Source organism: Coloeus monedula (genome assembly GCF_965178545.1).
Source record: "Coloeus monedula genome assembly, chromosome: 8".
NCBI classification, from domain to species: domain Eukaryota; kingdom Metazoa; phylum Chordata; class Aves; order Passeriformes; family Corvidae; genus Coloeus; species Coloeus monedula.
In genome coordinates, this window is record NC_138788.1 from 22,157,970 (window position 1) to 22,185,654 (window position 27,685).

A 27,685-nucleotide genomic window follows, 5' to 3' on the forward strand; every position below is an offset into this window, starting at 1 on the left:
AGAGAGATCACTCACCAAACACCATCATGGGCAAAACAGATGCAAATTAGAGATATTAATTGAATTTATTACTAACAGAACCACAGCAGGATAATGAGAAATAAAACATGACCTTCAAAACACCTTCCCCCAGCTCTACCTCCTCCCCAGTGGTGGAGCAGGGCAATCAGAGAATGGGCGTTATGGTCAGTTCATCACACATTATTTCTGCTGCTTCTCAGGGAGAGGAGTCCTTCCCTTGCTCCAGCATGTTTTCAAGAATCATTATAATTTATACAGGGAACTGGTCCAGCTGTTTGTTTTATTATCTCTTATTTATATTAGAATAGTGTTTTGTAACTCCAGGATTCTCTACTGCCTTACTGTGTGTCTCAGGAACTTCACTGAAGATGAAGGTATTTGTAAAAAAAAGCCATTAAAATATTTATTTTTTTAAGGAGAACAAGTGCAGGAAAAATTTAAAGGGAAAAAATTTCTTAAAAGATAATTTGGGAGAAAGTTAGATATATGAACCCTATTATCTAGACCAGTTCTTTGCTTTTATAAAGTTTCTGCCCCTAGAGTCAAGCAGTGTGGTGGAGTTTTTTTTAATACAGGGATACTGTGTGGGGCAAGGACAGAAGATGGGATTATTAACCACTTGGTGCACATTTCCTCTGGAGGGGAGAGAAACAAAACAGCATTATTTGTTCATTTATTACGTAAATTTAGTCACCATTACATTAGTTGTGTTTGCATCACTCCTTTTATCCCACACAAACTGTGGAGTTTTTTGTGCTATTTTGGTGGACAAGGAGGTTTTACTACAATAGACACTGTTTAGAAAGGAACACGTTTTGAGTGAGTATGATTATTTATGTAAAAGAAGCTAGACAATATCCATAAAACACATCTTGATCTTATTCACTTACATTTGTGCTTTTTTTTTTAAGGCCCTTGGTGAATGCACTTCTGCAACATGCACTGAGTGCTGTCTGTAGCCACGTGCCAGTGGTGCCGGGTGTTTGAGTGGCATCCACATTGCACAGTAGAGGGATGCCCTTGGCACTCACCCATAAGCAATTCTTGTGCTTCTGTAAAATCATGAGTTGTGTCACTTGCTGCCTCTGCTGGCACACAGGGAGCTTCTTGTGTCTGAGCCGACATTGACTGAAGAAATGTCCTGAAGCTGCTGCCTCCCCCCAAATCTGCTGTGAAACCTCAGGTGAACTCAGAGGTATGAACATTTCAGTCTGTATGTGTGATGAGGTTATAGTGACACTACAGAACAGCTGGGGTCTTGTTGGGAGTTCTTCTCTCCCTGCTGTAATTTTGGTCTGTGGCTGCCATAGCACTGCATGGTGTTCCTCGTCTCTACTCTCATAGCTACTGTAGGCAAGTTGCTGAAAAACAGCCAGTGGGTCTATAGCAGTGCCTAATGGGAAATTTGCAACTGACAGCAGTGCGGGAAAGTTAAGAAAATCTTGTGAAAGAGTTGGGTTTGAAACTGATGGTGTTTACAGCAGACAGGAGAGAGAGCCCTCGTACACTTTTAGAAACAACTGGCTTTCTCACACGACTTGCCCTGAGCAGGGAAGATGGGAAAGTAAAGCAGCCATTGAAGAGGGAAGGCTGAGCCTAGGAAAGCCAGGCTGACACAGCACCCAATGGGTTCTGCTTGGCCAGGTGCTGAGCTGGGGCACATCAGTGCCTGTGCTACAATTCTGCAGGTGGATCCAAACAGACTCCAGCAGCACATGAGGAACCAGATTTTGGGTGGACTGTCCTCAGGGCTTGCTCTGCTGCAGGAACAGCACCACTAACACTTATAGAGGCCCCCCATTCACTTGGGGTTCCCCTAGATTTGTAACCATAGCTGACAAGCAGAGGTGATTTATCTTACAGACCAGCCTGAGAAGCATGGCAGGAAGATTGCAGATTCATTGGCAAGGACTGCACCATTCAGTGGGAGGGCAGAATCTGCCCCAGCCCTCTGATTCTAGCTACCATCATGTGTGCCAGAGGCCTTTCTTCCTTAGGAGATTCAAGACCTCCACAAATTTAGACATCTCTCCTGTTTGTAGAAGTTAGCCATTAATAGGAAAGGCAATTAGAGTTAGCTAACCAAGATACTTGAAGAAGCAGGCACTGTATGCATCCCACTTAGACATTACAAAGGAAATACCACATGATGCATTAAAAATGTGAAATTCTTGACAGTCTGCAAGCATCCAGCTCTTAATCCTGCCCAAACCAACATATGGGGTTAATATCGTCTATGCCAACTGCCCTAACGGTTTCAAGGCTACTCATGCAAATCACTGTGTACATGATCTTATCCCATATTTATTTTCATTAAAGCTCGAAATCTAGGTATTTCTACCACGTCAAACATGTCTGTGAGCTAATAAGTAATTTCCAAACGCCAGGAACCCGGAGCGCGATGCTTGTTCAGCGAGGCCAGCCCCCTTCCCTGGAAAAGCCGCTGTGCCGGCGCTGGAGGGAGCTGCAGCCCTGGCTACTGCCGCCTCCACCGGCACCCTCCGTTCGCTCCCCAGCACCCTCTGCTCCTCCAGTTCCTCCTAGCTAAAGAGGATGAGCATATTGGAATTATTTAAATTGTATCTCTCGCTGTCACTTCAGTTCAAGAACGCTGCCTTTTTAAGAAATCGGACTTGATTGTTAACCACTAAGTAAGCGGATATTTGCAAAGCCATGCTAAGCAAATGTTAATTCTAACAGTATTTTACCATTTTAGAGGTCACATGACAAAAGGTACAGAAGCTACTTTCTGAATTAAGCATTATTACTGCTTCCTCATTTGAAACTTCTGTAGCATGGCATGTTTGTTTATTATTTCCAATTTGAATAGAAATTGGATAAAATTCTGTGCCTAATATCTGCCTCTATCTCATTTAAAAATAAATTCCAGATCAGACATTACAAAGGTAGTGAGTTATCTCCCGACCTTAATGTCTGTCCCTTGCTATACCTTGAGGAATGCTATGCTACTGTTATATTCTGTACAAGTGAAATTAACTGAAATTTAGATTGAATAACCAACACCAGCTGGTTATCCAACTTCTGGATAGAAGAAATGGAAACCTTAGTGATGTTGAGAGCTCACTAAGTGAATGCTCTTAATTTGGTGAGATTTTCTCTCTCCATATCTTTCTTCCAGTGTTTGCATAAACTGTGTTAACACAGATAAGCTCACTCTGAAAAAGCCATTGCATTTCTAAAACAGAGGCTAATGATTTCTTTCAACCCAAAGACCCTGTTCCATGGCAGGAGGTAATATAATATTCACCTTATTCAGGCAGACAAAAATGAGTTAATAACTAACCTAGAAGATCATGTATAGCTTAGGTGCCAGAGTGCCTAAGCCTTTTTCAGTTGGCTGGTACAGCTGTTGTACTGCACCAGTTAGTGATGACAAGGAACCCAAAGTGAAAGCATAATGATGCAGACAAGACAGAACTTCTGATTACCTCTTCCTTCTCTGTACTAGGAATGCCCAAGCTGGATGCATCCCATCTGGTGATGTACCTTCAATCAAAAGTTTACCATTTGCCAAAGAGAAAGATATAATTGTCTGCCAAGACAAACCAACTTGCATGTAAGTGCCTCAGAAGATTATCTGAGTTCTTTGCACCATTTTTTTATAAATATTTATAAACTTTTTTTTAAAGGAGACTTTTCAAGTACTGGAGGATGGCCAAAGGGTAAGCGAGAGCTATACATTAGTTCATCTAATGTTAGTCACAAGGGAAATAACGTGGACTTAGCTCAGGAGGGTTTGAGTGCACCTTGCATATGTGCTTCTGGAATAGAAGGAGCTTTTCTCTCTTGCAAATGAAGGCACATGATGACTAGAAGAGTCAGCCAAGCTCAAGGCTGACACATTTTCAAATTTGCAGCAAGAATAATAAATCTAAATGGACTAGCTCGTTAGCAATGGCAGATGGATTCACAATCATTTGGACTCTTTTGGACAAAATTCTTTAAATGTATACCTTAGTCCAACTTCACGGGAAACAGGTGGCTGCAAATAGCAGAGGTTGGACAAGACTGGGGTCATCCCTTACAAGCTCTGAGGTTGTGCACTCTCCGAACAGTCATGACTTTTGAGTAGACACGAACTTTCATCTTCCCTAAAGGATGATGTGGGCAGGTGGCACAGGAGGGTACCACAGGGAGTTAGCAGGCCAGGGAGTCCAGAAGCTATGCTGTCTCTAATTTTTGTGATTCACATGGCAAGTGTGGTGAGCTCTCCAACTGAGTTGGTGGAGTAATAGGTGGATTTTGGTGGCGTCTTGCCTGAGTTCTGCTAAAAGGTCACTGAGAAAGATGGTTCTTTGTAAAACATTTCCATTTCAATGAATCAGGTCTTTCTGTTGAAACAGAATGTTTTGCTGAAAACCTGTTGTGTTGGAAAACTCCCAAGCATTTCTTTCTCTCCTACTCCCATAGAGAGGAAATGGGCTGTCTCCAGCCTTTGCTTCCTCTTTTAATGTTTCAGCCATTCTGTGCTTCCCCTTATGCCCACTCAGGGTCCATCTCACAAAGCACACACCTGTCAAATGGCCCATGTATTTTGTACTGGGAAGTGTATGAGACCCTCAAAAGGTATGAAGAGAAAGAAGGCTCCATAAGAGAGACACAGTACAGATGTGTGATGGGAGTACCTCAGCAACTGAATGGGAAAATTCAGCCTACCTTTCCTGAAGGTCACGCATTGCTTCGATTCCTGAAATACCAGTTTGCACTGGAGATGTTTGGCACCATTTGACTGCAAACACTAGTAAACCATTTGAGGACCAGGGGAAACCCTGTAACAGCCCAAACCTATCCCCTAACATTACTGAATTAAACCAGGGGCGATTTGGCTATAGCTGAATTTGACTTCTGACTGCAGAGAAACATGTGAGATCCAATCAATATTTGCCATGATGACACTAGGCAGGGAATTTAGCCCTTTTTATTTTTTACATTTGTGTATCACTCCCAAATGCCAGTCTCTGTGAGTGTATCTATTACTTGTAAGCATTTACTAATCATTTGTGAACAAATGTTAGCATTTGGTTTGGTTCCATCTGTCATTCCTAGCAGCGGTCTGTGCCTGGCCACGTCATTGCACAGAGATGTGCCAATGACTTTTCCCCTTCTGACAACTCAAACTTCTTGGATAGAAAAGATATATTTGTGAAGCTTTTTAAAATAAGGTGTCAAGAAGGTCTTATTCCAGTTGAAAGGGTCAACATCCTGCTAAGGCAGGACTGTTCTTCCATGAATACGAGAAAATCATCATGCTGTGTTCCCCACACAATTATTCAAGGGTATTATTGCAGTGTGCATATGTTTATCAGAGCCAGCAGTGTGGTGTGCCAGCAGGGGGTCAAATGAGACTGCAAACTCCTCCAGGAACAGCAAGAACTGTAGACCCAGGCAGCATGTACTTGGGCATTAGCATCAGTTTTCGGTTGAAATTTACCTTTGCCCCTTTCACCAAAAGATATGGTGAAGTAGCTGGCACCATTTGATTAAAGATTTTTAAGTAGCTTAGAAGAGATGTAAAAAAAATCAAGGAAAGCGTCCTTTGAAATACAGGCATTGAGTGTGTTTGGCCCCTTGTCAAGGCTCCCAGGCTATCTGTCCAACAAATTCATGAAGTCCGTAAAATGGCAGTTGCATACTTCTGTTTAGTTTTGAAAATTGTGTATGTTGTGTATCCCACCAATCTTTACTGCTAGAATGTCTTTATTCTGTTTTCTGACTGCTCCATTGCCCACTACCCCAGTTCATCACTTTGGCAACAAATTACTACAGGGTCTACATGCATTGCCTCATTATATACAGCACTGCTGCTCCCAGCTAGCATCCATCCACAATAGAAAACTGAAAGCCAATTTAGAATGTCTTTCCCAGCTGTAGTTATACCTTTGACTGCCTTGTGGATCTATGAATGATCTTGAAGTACTTTTAGTTTCAAACCCTGGGCACCAGATGCATTCCTTAGAAGTAGGGAAATCTGTTTGCTTCTCCTTCAGTAGACAGTAATTTTGCTTTCTTACAAAAATAGGAAGAAATTTTTCTTGTGCTTATTTTCATAGTTGTCATGAGTCAAAATATTCACCTGAATTCGTTTAGTTCAATAGAGCACTTCAAATAGCACAGGAAAGCATGGACAATAGAAGTTGATGTCTTTGATTTTGAATTAGCTTTTTGTGAGATAACCTCGGCAGAAAACTATTTCAGTGTTTCTGACACTGTCAAAAATCAGGCCTTTATAGCTCAATGGAACTGAAAAAAATATGAATTTGTTTCTGTAATTGCCTTTCTACATATAATTATTTCTTTATTTCATCTCTCTTTGCAGGCTCAAGGGAGCAAATCCTTCCATGTTTCAAGCTGGCACAGCTCCACAAAAGAGCTGTGCCAATTATTTCTAGCTGGGGACTGCCACTGGGTGTAAAGCTGCTTGTACTGAAGCTGTTGAAATTACTATCATTATGCTATTTCTTGGCATGGAAAGGGAAAAGATGAATGAGTGTTTGGGGGGCTTTGTTTAAGTGAAACAGGCCACTTATTCAGGCAAACTGCTGAAAGCCACTGGGAAGTAAGCACAGTGAGGAGAGTAAACTTCTTGGAAAACCAGATCGCATATTTAATTTCGTAAGGAGACAAAGCCATTTCTTAATGAAACCTAAAAAGCGTCCAGGTCTGCCAGTTTCTTCAGAAAGGAAAAGCCTTTTTCAGTGTGTTAGATTAACACTGCAGTATCCATTGTGCCTTTGCTTTTATGACTCTAACACAAATCTTTCCCACAGCTCCTACAGGAGCTACTTGCGTAGTGCCAATGCTCAGAAAAAACATCACATGGTTTTCCTCCATCTGAAAAAGAATTTTGAAGATTTGTTTCAAGTGGTCCATAATGCTATTCACACTCTGTTCCTAAAGCTGGGAGAGAAACTCTTCTTCAGACACAAAATTAGAGTGCTCAGAAGGAAACTTGTTTTGTCTGGCAGCTAGTGGTTTGAAGAACTTAAATTGGATGTAGGTTGGGGTACACAACATTGTCCCCCTCTCACGCACCAAGCTCCTGCAGCTGCACATACCCAGCCAGGTGGCAGGACAGTACCTCACAGCCAACATGTGTTACAATCTGGTCTGGATGTTGTATTGCAACCAGTTCAACACAGCACCTCTTCCGAAGATGGTTTTTCTTCACATACTTGCAGCAAAGCTCCAGCACAGCCACGGAGCTGCACTGAGGGTCTGACAGTGGGTACCGCCTCAGGCTCTCCGAGACGGGCACAAACGGAGGGCCAGGACCCACCCCTGCACACCCCTGGCACCGCTCGGGCTTTGCCATCAGAGACAGCACCACACTCACACATTCATTCTTCGCGATACGGTGCAGTCCTTCGCAGTAAGGTTTTGACTCCACGACATGGTGTAGTGGGCACGGTGTTATTTGGTCTAAGGTTGGACTTCATCATCTCGAAGGGCTTTTTCAGCTTTAAAGATTCGATGATTTTTGTGTTCTCTCGTTGGAGCGTGACCTGAAGCGGCGAGGAATGTGCCCTGGGGCGACAGGGCGGTGTGAGAGGTGCCACTGACAGCACGGCCTGGGCGGGAGGAGCACCACCCGGCGTGACGGGGGCGCGGGCATGCCTAGCGGTATCCGCCCCGAGGGCCCTTCGCCCAGCTGTATATTTATAGATATATTTATGTTTACATTTATTACTCGTCTATTTCGTCGTCACCACTCTCGGGTCCCGTCAGTGCCCCACACCGGGCCCGGCACCCCTTGCCAGGGCGGCTGCGCGGGGCCAGCCCCAGCCGCAGCCCCGCGCCGGTTCCTGCGCCGCGGAGTTTCCGCCGCCGTGTCCTCCGCTCTCCCCGCGCCGCGCCCCGGTCGCCAGGCGCGTTTCCATGAGCCGCCTATAAACAGCATGGCGGCGGCGGCGGCCCCTGCTGCTGTCCGCGGTCTGTAGGTGGCGCGGCGGCCGAGGGGCTGCCGGGCAGCGGCTCCGGCGGCGCCTCGGCTGCGCCGCGTCCCGCGCTCCCCCTGCGCGCCGGGGCCGCGGCGGGGGCGGCCGGGCTGCGCTGCGCTGCGCTCCGCCCCGCCGCGCGGGGGTGTCTGGGCGCCCGGGAGCAGCACGGCTGCTGCAGTGCCGCGGCGGCCCCGCGCCGAGCGGAGGAGCTGAGGGTGCCCGCGGGGGCTCCTCGGAGGGAGGAGAAGAGGAGGGCGCGGGGTCTGGGCACTGAGAGGCTGCCGCGAGCATAGAGGCGGCCGGGAGCGGGACCATGTCGCTGCAGAGCCCGCCGGCTGCCGCCGAACTGTCCCCCGGCCCCGGCGAGGGGCATCCGCCGGGCGCGGAGCTGAGCCAGGGCAGCGCCGCGGCCCCGTCAGCCGAGGAGGGCGGCGAGGAGGAGGAAGAAGAGGAAGAAGGGGAGAAGGAAAAAGAAAAGGAAGAGGAGAGAGAGAAATTGCCGCCCATCCCGTCGGCGTCCACGGCAGCTGCCGGGGTAGGTCCCGTCAGTGCCCGGGCAGCCGCCCGCGGGCCCGCCTGTGCCACTCCATGTTCGTTTGCCGTGTTTGCCGCTTTATTTGGGAGGGGAAAGGGAAGGGGGGAAGCATCATCCTCATTTTCTTTCATGTTCCTTTCCGCTGAGAGGCTTTCATTCAAGTTTCTTAAAAATAACAAGTGCATCTGTAAGCAATGACATAATGAAGCTATAAATTCTCCATCCGCTTATAGTTAACATTTTACAACGGTCTGCTCTGTCGGGTTAGTCATGACTGAGGGTTTGCAGCATCGTGAATGTTCATTAAGGGTTCTCGGGGGTGGAGGTTTTCAGCTCTAATGCACTTAATGGCAAAAGAGGTAGCTGGGAAATACTTCTTATTTTTAGCTTTTTATTTAAAAAATCTTTTCCGGTTTTTACTTTGTGTTGAAGCAAAGATGACAGAACATTTTGATGAAATGATGAATGAGTTAATGAAGGAAAAAAATGGGGAAAGGGTATTTGCCAGAATAACTTAATTTCAGAAACCTTTCTTCAGGCTTTTAATTTTACCAGAGTTGTGCTTTTCTTCTGCTGACCATACAATATTACAAAACACAAATTTTTCCAGGCATGAGTTGGATATCATACATAGCTTAACATTAGAACTTCCGGTAAGTTACTTCAGTCCAACAACAGAACAAAAATGTTACTAATCCTGTAGTAACACGCTTAGGAGATTTTAGTTCAGCGGTTCTGATAAGCATCTGACTTACTAAAAATTATCATTTCAATTATCATTTATTTAAATTCGTAATTTTAATTGAAAAGATTGAGCATATAACATTTATGACTGTCAGGAAATAATTGTGGTGTTAGATTAAGTAATTGTGTGCAAACTCCTTGGAGCAATTCTGCCAATTTTGTGTTTTGCCTAAACCTTCCAATCTTCTGAAAGACTTTCAGCTTTGTAAATCTGTCAGAATGTGCAAGAATATGTTCATTCTTGTGATTCAAATACCAGTGTGGTGGGAGTAATGGACGAGTGCCCAGGAGTTATTTTTACCTTTGAATATCTCCACCTTACACTTTGAATGGCAAATGTCAGTCCCTTAGAATAAAGATACAAGTGCTGGCCTAAAACGTGTCAGGCTTAGCTCAGCTAATTAAAAATGTTTGCCCCTGCACGGCCATGTAGAATTCCAGCTGCCTTAAAGAATCTGGAGTTCTTTGTAGCTGGACATCCATCATGTACCTCTGAACTGTTGCCCACAGGCAGAAGTTGTCTAAATGGAGCTGCTACAGAGGAGCTCAGACCTGGCTGCGTGTGGTTGTTTGTCAACTGCAGGGCGGGGTTTGAATTTACCAAGAGCCTTATATGGGGTTCAGTAGCATGTTACACGGAGAGAGGAAGTTTTGTGGACAGATGTCATAGACATTTCCAAAGGGGTGATAGTCTGGGTGTCAGCATTCAGATTCTGGAAGGAAACTTGGGGAAAGCTAAATAATTTGCTCCCTAATAACTAGGAACAAATAGAGACTTCTGTAAAAGAAAACCAGTCCAAAGTTACACCTTTCAAGCTACAGATGGAAGGGAAAATCCTGCTTCTTGTTCAGGCTGTTGCAATTTCAGTTGCCTTTTGGTGATCTGAGTGTACTTTGTGTATTTTTGGACAGGGAAGAAAATATTTTCATCCTCACTAGTCTTTGCTTGCCAGGTACATAAGGGCCTCGAGTAAGCAATGTTAGGGCTAACACAGGATTTTCAAGAAACTCTTCTAGATAGTCTTTTGTATCTTCCCACAAAGCAGTCTGTACGTGCTCTTTGTAAACATTTTGACTTGCTTTCACCATTGCATCTAACTTCAATAATGAAAAATACAGTTTTATAAATGCTAGTACCTTTCCAGTCTTATGGAGGGCTTAATGTTTTGGAGAACTTCCACTAAGAAGCCAGCAGAGTTGTGGGTTATTAATATGCTCTTAAAACAGAACTAAAGATTACTTTGATCCACTTACTCCCTTTAAGCATATTCATTCCTTATGGTGGGTGGGAGGGGGACTGTAGATGTTCAGTTTTCTGATGGCAGTGAGTTAGTGAAATCTTAGGCTCTAAAAGCTCAGTGACCTCCTACAAAATTTTTGAGTATGACATGGTGCTGTGCACTTGCCCTAGATTACTCCCTCAGGAGTTGTCAGCGTTTCTCATTAATGAGCATGAAGTTTCCCGTATTCCTCCAGGGCCTTCCAGTAAATCCTTTGTCCATATGTTTGTCTAATATTGTTGAAACGGGATGATGGAGTTAAAGAGGAGATGCAATTTTTGTTCTTTATGATCACTGCTGAGGGAGGTGGCATTAAGAAGGAAGTTTTTTTTAAAATGTTCACCCATGGTATTTCAGTGGCATGGCTGGAGTAAAACCTAGAAAGCTAAGTCAGTCAAAAAGGCTGGCACAATAATTTATTTAATAAAAACTCCTTTTCTCAATTTTCTCTGCTATCTATTCCCTAATAATCATAATTAGACTAGTCTGTGCTTCAGAGCTTTTCTGCCTAGAGCACACATTTTATGGCAGAGCAGATTAGCCTCACACCTGGGTTTCTTTAAAAGTCCTTTTTCAGTCACTAATGTCTGTCCAGGGTCTGTTCTTCTCCAATCATGTGCCAGGTGATTTTTAAGAATCATCCTAATGATTTTTCAAAGGTTATAGACTAAAAGGAAATATTAATCTGAAAATTACACTGGTAATTACATTTTATTTTGGAATGTTTGTTGCATATAGGGAGTGTGGAACTAGAAATTGAAATCAGGTAAAAATACCAATTTTAGAAATTGAAATTTGATATTTTTAAAGCCAGAAGTCCTGCTGATTGTTCAAATTTATAATTTAATGAGTTATAAGCCACAGAAAAATAGCTGTATGTGCCACAGTTATTTAAAATTCCTGGCAGTGTACCAGCTTGTGTACACTGCGGTGTGGTAGGTTTATGGGTTGTGTTATTACTCTTCTGGTGGTATTTCAGGATGTTGTGGTGGAAGTGTTTTCCTTAGAACTTTGGCTGCATGTCTTTGTCCCTTAAGGGGAAAGGGAAATGTACTGGTTCAAAAATTTTGATAGGATATTGCTTTAATTATTCTAGAATGTGCATTCTCATTTGCTGAATTAAAGCTTTGATTTGTGCAGAAACATATTTCTAACTGAGAGCACAGATGCCAGATATCAAGAAAGTGAGTGTTTAGGTTACTGTGAGGTTGCAAATCGTGATGTGCAGGAAGAGTGTGTATGTTTTTTTGAGTTGATCTACCTTTTCCTGATATCAGTTGGTGACTTGGAGCTGAGATGAAAATTAAAATGTTCATCGTGAGACTTCTGTCATCTGGGCAAGCCTCTGAACCCACCTATGCTTTGCAAATTCTGTAGTAAATAACTATATCTAATAGCACCTGGTGCTGATTAGCCAAACAGACTAATTGGCACAATCCTTTGAAAGTCTAATGTGTGATTTCACTTCTGTTTGCTGTTGAAACACATTAGGGCTCAACACTTCCTAGCAGAGACTTGTGCAGGCTCCTTGGTGACAGCATGTACAGGTGCTTAAGCAGGGTGTCTTTCAGCACTTTGTCAACAAACGTTTGTTGGCCAGCCTTTTTTCAGTGGCAGGAGATGCTGACCATTTTGAATCACTAGTGAGTTTTACCCAGTAGTCGTAAATTTAGTATTATTTACTTTACTTTGTAGTATTTAATTATTATTAAAATTTAAACAGTATTTACATTTTTTAACAGGTTAGAATTTTTGGCCCCACATTTCAAGTCTTGGGAAATTTGTCTAAACTACTTCAATATATTGGGGCTATTTGGAAAAAGGAATATGTGACACTTCCATGTGTTTAAACTGAGCTGGATGTAGTGAGGAAGATAAAAGTAGATAGTTATTAGGATACAGAAAGTTAGAATATCATTGACAGCATTCTAATTGTGTTGTGTTTTCCTCACAGTAATCCAAGGATATCTTCATATCCTGCAAATTAATACTTGAGTTTTTTAATGTAATGGAAAGGAATTTTATGGTACCTCTCCTGAATCAATTTGAAACAAACTTGCAGGATCATTATTTATGTCTTATTTAGTTATTACCAGTCTGATTTCAAGATAAAAGTTATTTAAGAATTCTCTGTAATACCTCACTGGTAAGATTACTCTAGCAGTAATGTGTTGGCCCTTTAGAGCATACTGTTGTCTTAATTACAGGGGTTGGAGGAAGGAGCCAAAAATCAGTTTTCCACTTTCAGCAATTTCATCACAACTATCAACCAAAAGAAGGAAGGCATCGGAAACAGAAATTCGCCTACGCGACTTGTTTTACCCAACATCAAAAACGGTAAGAAAAACAAAGACCTGTGTTACTTAGTTCCCAAGTTTAGAAGGTGCTCAAATTTCTGCCAGTATTTGTATTGTGGTAGGGCCAGAAAATCTAGAAATCTAGATTTCATTAAATTACACTGTGTTGTACATTTTACAGGCCGTGGTATGTATGATAGCCCATAGCCGTCAGTAGAGGTTGTGTCATAGAGAAAAGTTGGATAAGAAAAAAACAGATAGACCTGGAGGATGAAATAACCATTTGAAGTTTCAGAGAAAGGTACTGATTCGGTTGTCTATCTGCAGATACTCTGTCTAGCTGCAATCAGGCAATGTCTCCAGAAATTGTCAGAACTTTGAAGAAAATTTTTTATTGCCATCTGAATGATGTCGGGAATGAGGCAAGCATAAGGCTTTTCAGGGAGACAGTTGCTGTTTTTCAGTGAAGATGAAGGCCAGTGATGGCACAAAATAAAATGCACAGGCAACAACTGGTAAGTTCTGAAGAGCATTATAGGTGAGAAGGAAGGTTGTTGTGCTATGATGATGTAACAATACTTGATGAAGAGCTAGAAAGTGGAGCTCTGTATTCAATATGGCAGGCTAGAATCATGAAGCCTTCCAGGTCTAACCACAACATCATCTTATGATTTTGTGGTTAGACCTGGAATTTTTAGTAGGTTTTTGGGCTAGGATATGGAATTTCAGTAATTTGGAACTTTTCATAAAAGGCTGTACAAACATTTGTCAGGTTTGTGTTGATCTTGTCTCTGAGCAAGTTCCCTTTAGGCTTATTGTGCTGTGGTTCACTAAGTCTTTAATAGCACAATTTGAGGCAAGAAAGAGACTGCACTGAGAGATCTCTGTATTGTCAGTTTGAAACAAAACTATTGACAAGTATTGTCAAAGTTGTGCAGAAAAAGGTGGCTTATAACTTGCAACACTAGATTCTTACTAAAATAATCTTTTATTGGTGCTAGCTATATTGCAAAACTAAAAGTCAGTGCAAGATTTCTCTTTTTTTAGCAGTTTTTGTTATGGAGTAAAGAGGTGCTTTCTGCTTCCAAAACAAGGGCAATCATTGAAACAAAAAAGGTTTGAATGATACCTCAGACAGGATTTGTGCTTAGTTCAAATCACTGTGTACTACACAAAGGAAACCACAGGGGCTGGAGATGGCCGGTAAAGAATTCTCCCACTGCTGCATAACATACCAGAAATCTGCTTCTCCCCTGACCCCCCTCCTTTTTTTTTTGGTATCTGGCAAGGATGATAAACTTTAAACACCACTCTCCTGAAGTGCCCTGAGTTTTGCTGCGAATAATGCTGTCCCAGTTGTAATTATTGCCTCATAAGTACTTAGTTGTTAATTTTCACCGCACTAATGCATGGCAATATTTATTATAGTCAAGGATATATTCTTGAAATAGAGCTCAGTGTGTTAAATTGAGCAGATGCTCTGGTAGTTTCAGGATCAGAGTAACCTGCCTGTATAAAACCAGAATATTTTTAGTAACAGTCAAAGGTGAATTCAAAATATTCTGAGGTGGTATGTGTATTCTGTGGAGACATTAACAATTGAAACAAATTTATCAGTTAAAAATGCTGCTTTTGCTAATCTGGCATTCAGGAATAATGCTTGGTTGGTGTTTTGCAGATCTATACACGTGCTATCTCTGAACACGTGTAGATATATATATGTGCATATACTGGTAATACTTCAGGTTCACGTTCAAAGAACATTAATTTCATTGAAAACAAAGGTGTGGAAAAACTAATGCTGGTAAATACAACATGAAAAATAGGGGGACTACATAGTGTCTACTTTGTGTGCTATATAGCTGCCACATATAATGAGTCTTCTAATGTAACAATGATCTGGTATGAAATTTATGTATTAAATAGATTGGTCTAGTTCTTTTCTAATGTTGCAAATACAAGTTTCTTTGCCTTATCTGCCTTGAAAATTTTCATCTACCTGCAGCTGTGTTGGTCACCATGAAAATAGCTGCAGTATTCATTTACCCTGACCTTCCCTGGACTACTCAATTCTGCTTTGTATCAACGAGATTTTCTTCACCAAAGTTTTTGATCATTCCTTAAGCAGTCATGAATTGCTGAATTTTTTTACTTGATGTAACTGGGCAAGAGGCCAGAAACTATTGGTTTTTCTTGTCTTGTAATATTGTGCTATTGCTGTTTATCAACTCAATACATAAGTTTTCCCATTTCTACTCAATGAAACTCAAGTGATGGATCTTAGTTAGTATTCTTTACTGGCAGAAGAGCAAATAAATCTATGTACTAATAAACTTGAATGATGACAAAGCATACTGAAGTTGGCCATATGTGTTAAAGATATTATTAAAACCAATTTTAGTATATCTAAATCAAACTGCCTGTATTTCAAAGAAAATTGCATTGCTGACAGGGTGCAAGTTACCAGTGTAGCACCTGCAGCCTCAATTTACTGAAGTGAGAAGCAGCATCTGCCAGCAGATGTCTCTTCTACAGAAGTAGAAAGAATATTTTCCTCATTTCATGTATTCAGTTGATTATAACTCAGTGTTTAATCCATTTAAAATTGAGAAGACAGAATGAGAGTTAAATCAAAAAGCTTGTTACTCTCAGAGTATAAAAATAAGGCAAATTCTTAGATTCTTTAAAATCAGTCCATCCTGCTTTCAGAGAGTGATGTGCATTAAGAGAACATTTTCTTGGATGGACTGTTTGGCACCTTGGCTTGAATTAATTTATTATCTGTGTGCCAGCTTTGGTTTTTTTCAGTTACTACTCTTCCCTTAAAATAGTTTCAATTCCAGCTGTGAGAATGGCAAGGTTCCATATCTGTAATCGATGCCATTCTCAGAGGATTGAGGGCTGGTCTGATCTGTTATCTCATAAATGGTGGCTGAGTTAAGTCACAGGGACAGTGTCTCTGTCATGAGCATGAATGAAATGAATCTGCTTTTGGATTCATGGGATTTTTTTAGCATCTGTTTGCCTGCTGTGATAAATGGAGTAGGCAGTGGAGTAGTGATACTACTTTGAAGTTTAGTTAATTTAAAAAAAAAATCTTTGAAAAGGCTTAGAGGGGTCTTAGAAAATCCTTCATAGAGGATTTTCATTAAATATGTTTGAATTTTGAGGACAGTTTTATTTTATATGGTGTATTTTATCCCAAACATATGTCACAATTCATATAAATGCTTTTAAAGATGAGCAGTATAAATCAGACTACAAGAGCGCTTTGAGGGTATTTATGGAGATGCTGTCGGTAAAGTGCGTGTTGGAAATGCAAGGGAAATTTTTTTTCATGTTTTGGGTGGGTTTACCTTGGCTGACTGCCAGACACCCACCAAGCTGCTCTGTGGCTTCCCCTCTTCAACAGGACTGGGAGAAAATAAGTTGAAAAAGCTCATGGGTTGAGATAAAGACTGGGAGTCCACTTTCCAATTATTGCCATAGGCAGAACTTGAGGATATTAATTTATTGCCAGTTAAACAAAACTCAAAACACCTTCCCCTTCCCTGCTTACCACACCTTCCCTTGTTCCCAGTCTCAACTTCTTGCCAATTCTGCCAGCAGCCTGATCAGGCAAGGACTCTTGACTGGCTGCTGGGGAATCTTTGCTCCAGACCCTGGAGCACCTCCTCCTTCTCCTTCTTTTCCACTCACGTGGGTGTGTGTAGGGTAGTTTCTTTCTTTTTTTTTTTCTTTTTTTTTTTTAATCCTTCCTCTCTCTCAGCTGCTGTGCAGGTTTTTTTTACCCTTTCCTAAATATATTGTCACAGGGGTGCTACCAGTGTCACTGCTGGGCTCAGCTTTGGCCCATGGTTGGGTGTGTTTTGGAGCTGTGTTGGATGCAGAGGCAGCCCCATCTCCTCTCACAGTAGCTGTGCCGTTGCCAAGTCTTGCCACTCTAATCTGATCAGTCTCAGATCAAGTAGAAAGTAAGGAGTAGAATAGAAAGACTTTGGCAAAGCACTGCCAGTTGTACTAGAATAGGCAGCCAAATTTATTGAGAAGTGTTCAAAGATTCTGTTTCACCACAATTCTCTGTAAGACAAAAAAAACTTGCCTTTCCCATTTAGTTTTTTGGAGAGATTCTTTAAGGAAGCTGTAGATGATCCACAGTCAGCTCTAGTTAAAATTATATATCACAGTGTAGAAAAACAGACTGAAGTCTTGTCCGTGTATGACAGTTGCACTTTGGCGTGGTTGTGCGTGAGATTTTTCTTAGCTGTAAGGAGCACCAGTGTTGTAGTTTGTATATTAAATATTTACAATCTATATTGTAAATACAATAACAGGCAACACTGCTATTTTTATCAGTTAGCCAAATTTTCCATCATGTCTGCATGTACCGATGGTAAGAGAAGAATACTTTTTTTAAAGAATTGGAATCAAAGAGTGTGAGTTTTCTTTTTTCCCTGGTACCTATATATTTGTATTAGATGCATTGTATTTATTCTTCTTTGCCTTTCTTTTAAGGGAGAGACCTACCACCTCTTTGCCTCGATGTAAGGCAAAAGCAGCGCATGTCTATAGACGCGTTACCCCAAGAACTGAAAGCACCGTTTCCTCCTGAACCTTCCCTTCCAATTCGAACCAAAACTGTGAAAGACTTTCAGTAAGTTATACTGGTGTTCCTAGAGGTGTATTTTCTTCCTTTCTTTGGAATTCTTTTCATTTTGACCTAATTCATGCATTTGATTTTGTTAATCTCAAATGAGGAAATAGTTTCAGCAAGTCTGACAAGGAGTTATTTTGGCTATGACGGTGGGATTGATAACGCTGTTACTGTGAAAACTATCAAAATATTTTTTCTAGCTTGAAATGTTGTTCCACACAGAAAATGGCAAAACATATACTTCAGAATTAGAATTAGAAATGCAGTGATTGTTTAGTTTTGGAAAAAAAAATATGTATGGCTTATTGTAGGCTAGCAAATCCCTTGCAGTCTTAGATGTTTTGGTTATAATGGGAATTACTTCTCTCTTCCACATTTGAAATTTTGTGCTTCCAGTGAGGAGAAGGAGTGCTTTTTGATTATTCAGTGTATATTTGGTGGGAAAGGAAAGAGGGTATAAAGGAAAATTTGCAAAGAGGTGATCCTTTGCTCATACTCAGGTGATCTGAAGAGCTGAATTTTTTTTCCATATTCAGATTTTTGGATCTATTGACCACTGCCTCTGGACAGCCTGTGGCAGTGTTTCACCACTCTCATTGTGAAAAACTGCTTCCTTATATCTAATTTAAATCAACCCCCCTGCAGGTTAAAGCCATTAGCCCTTGTCCTGCTCCTTTGAATCCCCAGCAGTGAGCCCCTACCACCTTTCCATTTCCCCTCTCCCACGATTGCCAACCTCCAGGCAGGGCTAGGTGCTTCTCAGTTGGACCTGGCAGCTGCTCCCTGCACTGAGCTGGGTTAGGGTTTCCCCATGCTGAGGATCTCTTTCACAGCCTGCAGCAAAGCAAGAGGAAGCAGCTTTCAGGGGAAGGCCTTGCACAAGTCCAGGTAGATGATATCATTCTTCCATCATCCACCTTCCAAGATCCACTGTAACCCTACTGGTAGAAAGCCACCAAATTTGTCAGGCACAGTTTGCCCTTAGTGAAGCCATGCTGACTGTCACCAGTAACTACCTTGTCATGTGCCTAAGATTAAGTTCTATTCGAAAAATTTTTAAAGAAGTAAAATTTTGTCGAAATTCTAGTGAATTTGAGTGGTTTAGGAGCCTTCATACTTAAAATTACTCTGAGAAACTTTATCATGTCAGTGTAGCTGCAGCTTAATTCTGTTCTGTTCTGCTAATTATTTGTCCTAACATACTGAACTGTGACACTGTGAATTAGCATTTTGAATAGAAGACATTGCTCAGGTGTATCAAACACAAACTATGCTTTTGTTCTCTTACAGTACCATGATTTTTAAATGACAAGGAAGATGTTAGAAAGCTACAGATATTTTACTTGTCTGTCTTCTAAGTGTGCTTAGTGAGAAAAGCTTAAAGTTACAGTGCATTTTAAAGTCTAAGTGGCTGGAAAGATCAAACCATTACCAGTATTTGATTACATTTTCTCTAGGGATGATATGGAAAAGTCGAAGGCATCGGGAGATTGGAAAGCTGTACATAATTTTTATTCTACAACTTTTGATTCTTTCTTGGAGATAAATGCTGCATTTAAGGTAGAAAATAATTCCTAATGCTGTTTAGTAATTACAGTGCTTTGTATCTTCAAAATGTTTACAAAAATATCATTTAAAGACTTGCAGACAGGTATTCAAGACCACTAAGACCATTTTTTCATGACCTCACCTGCCTTTTGTAGACAATCTGTTATTGCATTGATTTATTGATTCCAGTTTAAGCAATTGTATTTGGAGTTTGTGGAGCTTTAAAATTGCAGTATGTAGGTTTTTTTGTGACACTGTGACTGTGTAGGTACTTTCTACACAAATTACAGTTTTAAAACCTCCAAGCTAATGCGGGGGCCCAGGCAAATCTGGAAACAGAAATTCCCTATCCCTAAAAAAAGGTGTGATATGGGCTCTATTATAGCTGTTCTTGTGTTATGATGGCATACTTGGTTTTCCTAGGGAATAGTTATATTTATGTTTCCGAATTCATGCTAAATTATTATTTCCTGCCTATTACAGAGCAAAATGTGCTTATGATATTTGATATGGATGGTAGGGCCTAACCCATGGCTTTTTGTTATTTAACAAATATTGAATGCTTAAAATTTTGTTGCCTTTGTCTGGTAATGGATCAACAACAAATGTGAAAGATGAAAATTCAATGTAATTCATTATTTGAAACCCTCTTACATTTTAAAAATAGAATGACTATATAAGTATGTGTAGGATTACTATTGTTTTGCTCCATCTTTAACATACTAATTAAAGAAACTTACATTCTTATGTTTTGATAATGAAAATACTTCTATCTGAATGTGTTTTCCTAAGCTTGCTGTTAAACTTATATTTTCAAAGATAGCTATAAAATATTCAAAATGCTTCATTATTATCTAACTTACAGAAAGATACCAATTCTCCATTTAATACCATTGAGGACTCTGGAATCGATGCAAAATTTGTGAATGTTGTCTATGATGCCTTATTAAATACTGTAAGTAGAAGAAAAGAATTCATGTTTTATACCATTTATATCAAAAGTTTTTCCCAGATAGGCACGGTTTCTGAAGAATCTCTCAAAACACACTTTAAATGATCCCATGAGAATTACTGCAGAATCATGACAGCTGCTCTAGTAAAAGAGGAGGAAATTTTTCTTACTAGTAAAGCATAGTTTATATTGTGGTAGTTCTTAAAGACCACATATCTTAAAGATATGACATGGCTGTGATGGGACACTGCATGGGGGGAAATAAAGAAAATGTGAGGATGGGGATAGTAAAAAAGTAGGCCCTGTGCCTAGTATACAAAGGACAGGAGTAATTTAGAAATCATACTTTAGAGTTTTTAAGTTGGCTTAAGTGTTGAAAGGCACCATTGGCACAACCCCAGACCTCAGCTAGTATATCTGTGAGGAAGATATTTAGGAGCTCAGCATCATAACACAAAATATTTCTTAGCTGTCTTGAAATGCAAGCAAAGAAAACTTGCTTGTTTGTACAAAATCTGGTATTGAGTATGTATAATTACTTCAGATATGATTTTTCCTCTCCTTTTTTGATAGCCTCAAGATATTCAGAAGTCAGTCCTAAAAGGAATAATTAATGGTCTACTACAAGAATGGACAGGGTAATTATAATAAATGTTTGCATCAGTGCTGTGCCAGCACTTCAATCTGCTATACATTTTGTCTTTATTGTTTTAGACAAAGAAAGAAAATGTTGTGATGCAACTTATTTGATACATAAGAACTTAATCCCTTTTGGCAAATCTGCTGAAGTACATCTTGAACTCTGTAAGCTGACGTTTAACCTCTGAGAGGCAGATGCATACCCAGCCATACATTCCTTCTCCAAATCTCAGCCGCTTGTTGCCAGGGCATTTCTTTGGACATCTTAATTGCAAGATGAATTAAGGAATTTAACTAGGGTAAAACTTAACACTCGTTACCTACCCCCCACAGCAACTAGGACAAATCCCTATCGACAGTTGGCTTCACAATAGTGTTCATGTGTGGCAGCACCATAGAAAGAACAGTGCAGGATGCAGAAGGAGATAGCCCAAAAGCAGGAAGTTTTCTTGGAGGTGATGTCTTAGCATGAAGAAATAGAAGTGAGAATGCATAATGTAATTCATAAAAAGGTATAGCAAGAGACAGTGGCTTGTTGTGACTCACGTGTGACCCAGGTCTTGGCTACCCTTGTCTCCAACTTATGCTGCTTTTTGTGCTGTTGCTGCATGTGCTTGTGGTTATGTAAAAACCTCAATAAACACAAAGAAGTGCAGAGGCTGCAGTGGTAGAAGTGTATGGAGAATTCTTGCAGGACATACTGAAGAAGGGCAAATAAACAACTCTGTGGTGTCACTCGAGGTAGAAAATAATGTGGAATTCCCTCTGTGGAACATCTCTGACTCTTCAGTTCTGACCTTTTTTTGGCCTTCTCTCATGTTTTTAAACATGATGATAAATAGCCTGCTGCCTTTAGACAATTGTCAGAATCTGTAAATGGCTTTTTCAGTTTTTGAGAGCAGTGAAGATTCTTAAACATGGTATTCTATATATATTGGCAAAGCAAAATAAAGTTATCCATGATTTCATTACTCTTAATGTCCGTAAATTATGGATACATATGGTTCTGTTTATTATTTCATTTGTTCATAGGCCACGAACAAAAGATGATCTTAGAGCATATTGTATACTTCTACAGGTAAGAAAAATACTGTATTTTTATGTAAGTACCTGTGTGCTTAACGTATAATCTATAAACCAGTATACTGTGCAAACAAGTTTGTATAGCTGAGATACTTCACATCCAATTTACTGTTGTAAGAATGTATTAAAATACGGGAAAAGTGTAATGCATGATGGGAATGGGAGCTTAAGGGAAGACAGTTGATGGGGAAAGTTGCATAGATTAAAATTATGCACTAATAGACAAGTAATTGTTTCCTCTTATTTTCTGGGTTGAAAGAATAAATATTTTACCTACTTATTTGTTTTTATGTCATCCTCATTCCCAGATTTGCTTTATTAGGATGCTGTAACTCTGAAAGTTTTAGTATATGCGCTTTCGGATATTGCTGTAACTTTCTCCAGTGTTGCATTTTATCCAATCTACCTGGCTGACTTTCTCCATTCTATCTGACTACATTGTCTGATTTCTGCCTGTGGTCACCTTTTACCTTTGCTGCTATAGATGGCTTGCATTTGTAGCAGATTTCCCCTTTACGTTTTGCCGGTGTAGATAACTAACACCTCTGGACACAAGAAGCAGTTTCTGCTGTTATTGTTATTGTTATCAAATGGCAATTTAATTTATCAAGACAATAGTTTTCTTCTCTGGGGTGGTATACTAGCTGTGAATTAAAAAGAGTATCTCCTGCTGAAACGTGGGAATGTGTGAACACATGGAGTAGAGGGAAAATTAGTTTGGATTGATGTGGGATAGAGAGGAGCTATAAGAATTCGTATTACTGATATGAAAAGCACATCACTCAGAGGAGTGTAGTTTTGTTACAATGTAAAAATTAATCCAGAATATTGAATACTGCCTTTGGGCTACCTGTGGGCTTTCTTTTGGGGGGAAAAAAAAAAAATCATACTTTTACAGTATAGCAGTTGGGTATTTTTTATTTGGCTAGAAGTTGTGAGTTGTTTTTTCCCATAGTTTTACCACTGTCACAGCTATTTTGTGAATTACTTTCATGTGTAATTGTACTGGCAACAACAAACATAAGAAAAGATCCTAATGACTTTTTCCCTTTATGCAGTTTATTAACCTAACACTCTTTTTAATCTTTTTCAGAATCCTCAATTTAGTAACACTTCTACTTATGTCATCTATGCTCACTTGCTAAGACAGATAGCAGCCTTAACAGAAGCTGACCATCATTTCCTAGTGCACTGGTCTAAAAAGTAAAAAAAAAAAAAAAAAAAAAAACCCACATGACAAATTCCATTTCTAGGATTATGATTGTTACTGTATTTCCATTGATGTTGACTGTTTTATAAATTATATGAAAGTTGATTTAATTGACTAAATAGATTGTTTTTGTTGCTTTCAAATACATATGGACATAGTCCACTAAGTGATACTGATTTATAGATGCAAAATGTATATAATGTATAAAAATTATTATATTCATAAGAAGAAGCCTTAATCACAAATAACTTATCAGAGTTATTTTTTGATAACACGTGCAAAATAACTTGTGTGTAAATTTTTAGTTATATTTTTATGTGGTATTATTAAAACAAACATCTTTATGATCTTTTTTTTAAATAAAGTTTTATCTTGCATAACTTGCAAAAGATACTGTAATGTTACTACATTGTACAGAAACCACAAAGGAGCTAGAGTCCTTGCTTCCTAGTGTGATGGAGGTGGTGAGAGTGTGGTTAGGGCATTAGATTTGTAATTAATTGAAATAACTCTAATAACACCTCCCAAAAAGAAATATTATGGGGGTAACTGCCCGAAGACCAGCCCCTAAGATTGCCTTCCCTGTACTGACTGTGCAAAAAGTTCAGTTTGAGGTAAAAAGAAGTTTGGCCATATTCACAATTTCCATATCTCCTAGGAAATTTTAATTAAGGATTTTCTTCTCTGCAAGAGTGGTAATTCAATTTCCCTCCCCTTCCCTATGTCCAGATATGCTTAAAATTGTGGTAAAATATTATTTCATTTGAACTGCATTTGCAAATAAGGTGTCCACTTTTGGTTAAGGATGCAAGAGACATATGCTTTTAGTCTTAAAGCATTTATTAGAAATGGAAGCCATTAAAATAGGAATGCTCGTTTAGCATAGGCTATTTTAACCTGCCTACACATATATGTGTATTGTTGTGCTATTATGGAACTGGTGCAGCACGTAATTTAAAATGTGCGCCTGGCACAAGCTTATGAAGCATATACCACTTTTTATGTAAAAGGACCAAGTATCTCAAATCAGAATTCCTTAGTATTCAGAGTGTGGAGTGAAATAGATAAGGATTTTTTGTTTGTTTACTTAAAGTCAAGAACAGATAATGATTCTGTTGCTTTGAAATCTGTTAACAAACTCTAGTGTAGACAGTAATCACAAGAGACTAAGTGCAGCATGTTTGTTTTAGGATTTCACAGAAGAGGTTCAAGCAGGTGGTGGATAGGTTACTGCAATTTATTTCTTTACGGCTGTTTCCTGCAAAACCTGAAGAGTTTCCACCTATGGTGAAATGTACCTGGTGGATTCCATCAGCAACAAAAGTCCTGGCTTTATTTAGTAGGTATTTTGCTTGAACTCTGTATGCATCTATATGTTTATATTTGTATATTTGTGTGTGTATATAAGGTTTGTTTTATACAGACACACACATATTGGGAGAGGATAGTTTTTACTGCTCCTCTTCTGGGGGAGACTAACAATGATTGTGGCATAGTATAAACTACAATAAAAGGCTAAAAAGTAGTAAGCAACAGAGTCTTCTGTTGTAAATCTTCCTACTCTCTTTCCAGTAGAGGCTAATTGCTGTGCACAGTTTTCCTGTGACAACAACTGAAGATCTGTGGATACTGAAAAGCTAGAAGCAGAGAAACTCTCCAGCTTTCTGCATATTTTGTGAAAGTCCTGCTTTCTCACTCAGGCTAGCTGAAAACAGTTTGGGTTTTTGTAAACCAAAACTTTATCTAACACTTGCAAGCTTGTTACGCAGTATTGTTACGGTACATTGGAGAAAATGTTTTGAAATGGGTGTTGTAGAGTCTTAACCAATCATTCTGGGAGGTGGTTGATCAAGGGACCAATAATCTTACGCCATTCTAGTGAAACAAGATATATAAATGGTCTGTAAGTTCATAAAGGGTTCTCTTCTTTTGGACTTAACTCTGTGTCATTATTCTCGCCGTCCCTGGTACAACAGCGACATCGATCATTCAAACAAATCTACACAAGTGACCAATGGTTAAGGCTTCCCTTAGATTTAGAAAAGAAACTCTTAAATGTGGAGCTGCCAGAATTTCCTCTGTAACTCACCTACCCTCACAGAACTATTTAGCATCTAAAGAAAGTTAGGCAAGGCATGTGCCTCTTACATCCAAAACTACATCTTAAAAAAAGTAGAAATCCCTGCTTGGCTCAACATAGAGCACAGCAAGTTTGACTACTACAAATGTAAACCTTCTCAACTGCTGCCAAATGGTGATTAGAGCACTTTCTTTCTCCTTTTCAGGGGAAGACAAAACCAGAAATGAAAATTAAAATTGGAATTAAAATTTTTTCACTGTTAACTTAAGACTTTTACTTAAAAGTATTCTGCACAATCCTGCAGAGTTAGGTGCACAAGCTAAATTATCTAAAACAAGAGACATGTTTTATAATCATCTATGAAAGAGTTACTAGCTCCTTAATTCTGGAAAAAGAGCTGTTTAGTAGATGAAAAGACACTACTTTGTGTCTGACAGACCAAAATTAAAGTATGCTGAAGTGTTAATAGAGAACTTACTGGCCATTTGACATTATGTGAATGTCACTGTATAATGAGATAGCTTAAATGTGAATTGGCTTTCTTCCTTTGGTCAACTACTTAATTTTTGTGCAGGTCTAGATGGTATACTGGAAAAAATGTAGATTTTCTAGCCATAGCTGCTTGAAATGATATGGATTTCTTAAACACTTTCATTTATCAAACTGCTTTTTCATCAATTTCAGCAGAATATAGTATCCTTTATCCATGAGACCTTAATTGAGTGTATGTCAGTTAGGAAGCTAGAATCAAACTGATGCTCCCTTATCATAAATGGGCTGAACTAGGGATTTACTGTTTTCTACAGCAATTAATGTGATGTCCTGTGGGGTTATGTTGTAGCTGTAATTCTGTAGCTAAGACTGAGCTGAGTTCTGTAGCTAGGTTATTAATTTTTCAGTATTATTTTAGACTTGGCTTAAAGTTTCTGAGATCACTGGTGCTTGTGATGCCAAGAAACGAGATATGCTGAATCCAGGCATTGTTTTAAAAGACTTCTGTGTTCTTTTTAGATGCTGCAAATAGTCTGATTAGCCCTCCTATTATTTCATATACGGATTTCTATAATTCTACGCTTGATCATATTGATCTTATGGAAGAATATCATAACTGGCAATGCTATGGGAATTCTCACAGGTAAGAGGAATAACTGCATGTTTCTTGTTTGAGTAGTACTTCAAAGCACTGTGTCTAGTATATCTATATTAAATATAATGGATAGATAGTGTCTGTATATATGATATGCATACTGTTTATGTGTATGTAGATCCACATTAAATACTGTATTTTACTGAAAAATATAGCTAATACTTATTTGCTACTGCGTGGATGTGAGATTGACTGGAATAAATCTCATTCTGTCTTTTCAAACTGGAGAAAATACGTAAAATATGGATGATAATAAAGTAAGTTTATTAATTACTGGCATAGACTTCTAACTGTGTCTTACTAAAGACATATTTTAGCCTCCAATACATTCATAGGCATTTTCCTTGCCTCTAGCAGCGGTTGGGGAAAACTTGGAGACCATAATTTGCTCCACTGAATCAGGTATTTCAGGCTACGCTTCTGTCTGATACCTGATAGTCTTCTTGAGAAGGAAAAAACCAACTAAACAAAACAAACCACACAAAACCCAAATGACAAAAGATAAGTATTATTAATTTCAGTTTCTAGCAGTACTTGCAAATAACAGTTTGTTCTACTGAATCAATTATCTCTATAAACAAAGTGAAAAAAAAGCAGCTATTTGCAAATTATTGTCAGTGGAGGGATTAGTTATGAATGATAATTCACTCCTGTATTCTTAAAATGAAAATAATATGCTAGATGCTAAAAAGAAAATATTTAATCTTCTTTTCTCTTGTTAGGTTTTCTTTCTGTCAATACCCATTTATTATTTCTATAGCAGCAAAAAAAGTTATTATTCAAAGAGACTCAGAACAACAAATGATAAGTATTGCACGGGTAAGTCCCTCAATGATAAATGTCTGTGTCTCATCCCCACCACAAGTATTTGTCAGACTGATATTACACATGACCTGTCATCACAACTTCTAGAATTTCTGACTACCCTGAAAAAGAACTTAAGCCATTTTACTATGAATAGTCTACAAATGTCCATGCTGGGTTCTCTCAGTATTTTTTTCTTTTTGTGTACTTAGTTTCAGGATCCTTATAGATAGCAGTGTTGTAGAGAAAGAGTAATTGACTTACTTTTTTTCCTCTTTTGAGAAACCAGCATAACATGCTAGCATGTTAAATTAACAAGATGATTAAGGAAGAAAAATTCTGTGAAAATTTTGGACTGTTTTGTATTTTATTCTTTGAAGGTGTGTTGTCATGGAAGACCAAGATTCAGCTGTATACTTTCAGGTCATGGAAGAGGTACTGCTTCTGGGCAGCCTCTTCAGTTTGGAAAGAGGTGTTGTCTGCCTCCCTCAGTGGTAATTTTCTACAGGTGACAGGTGATACTCTTTCCCTCAGTGCTCTCTGTGGCAGCACCCCCACCTGTGCATTCTGGTCTTGCTGGATATGCCTTGTGAAGAGCTAATTAAAGCACAAGCCACTTTCCAGAATCTTATAGGTATATTTTTAACAATTTGGGAAGTAAAAAAAATTGTTGCACAATTGCCGCCTTCTTGTTAAACCTCCCAGTAAGTTAGTTCAAACATAGTGTAAATGG

General features: G+C 39.5%; 1 protein-coding gene across 16 annotated transcripts in view; it reads left to right on the forward strand.

The window, feature by feature from the left end:
* The window catches only part of HECTD2 (HECT domain E3 ubiquitin protein ligase 2), a 59,012-nt gene that overhangs the window by 15,644 nt on the left and 15,683 nt on the right, over nt 1–27,685 (forward strand). For 12 of the 16 annotated variants that reach the window (XM_082286224.1, XM_082286235.1, XM_082286232.1 and 9 more), the window contains 13 exons: nt 933–1,216; nt 3,491–3,598; nt 6,359–8,514; nt 12,746–12,875; nt 17,351–17,489; nt 18,947–19,049; nt 19,903–19,992; nt 20,563–20,627; nt 21,661–21,706; nt 22,805–22,914; nt 24,112–24,260; nt 26,013–26,136; nt 26,871–26,967. In XM_082286224.1, coding sequence (XP_082142350.1) covers nt 8,293–8,514; nt 12,746–12,875; nt 17,351–17,489; nt 18,947–19,049; nt 19,903–19,992; nt 20,563–20,627; nt 21,661–21,706; nt 22,805–22,914; nt 24,112–24,260; nt 26,013–26,136; nt 26,871–26,967 — 1,275 coding nt within the window. In that variant the 5' untranslated portion in view covers nt 933–1,216; nt 3,491–3,598; nt 6,359–8,292. Of the gene's footprint in view, nt 1–932; nt 1,217–3,490; nt 3,599–6,358; nt 8,515–12,745; nt 12,876–13,218; nt 13,351–17,350; nt 17,490–18,946; nt 19,050–19,902; nt 19,993–20,562; nt 20,628–21,660; nt 21,707–22,804; nt 22,915–24,111; nt 24,261–26,012; nt 26,137–26,870; nt 26,968–27,685 lie in introns of those variants that run through there. The other 4 variants (XM_082286230.1, XM_082286228.1, XM_082286229.1 and 1 more) reach the window with 4 other exon arrangements.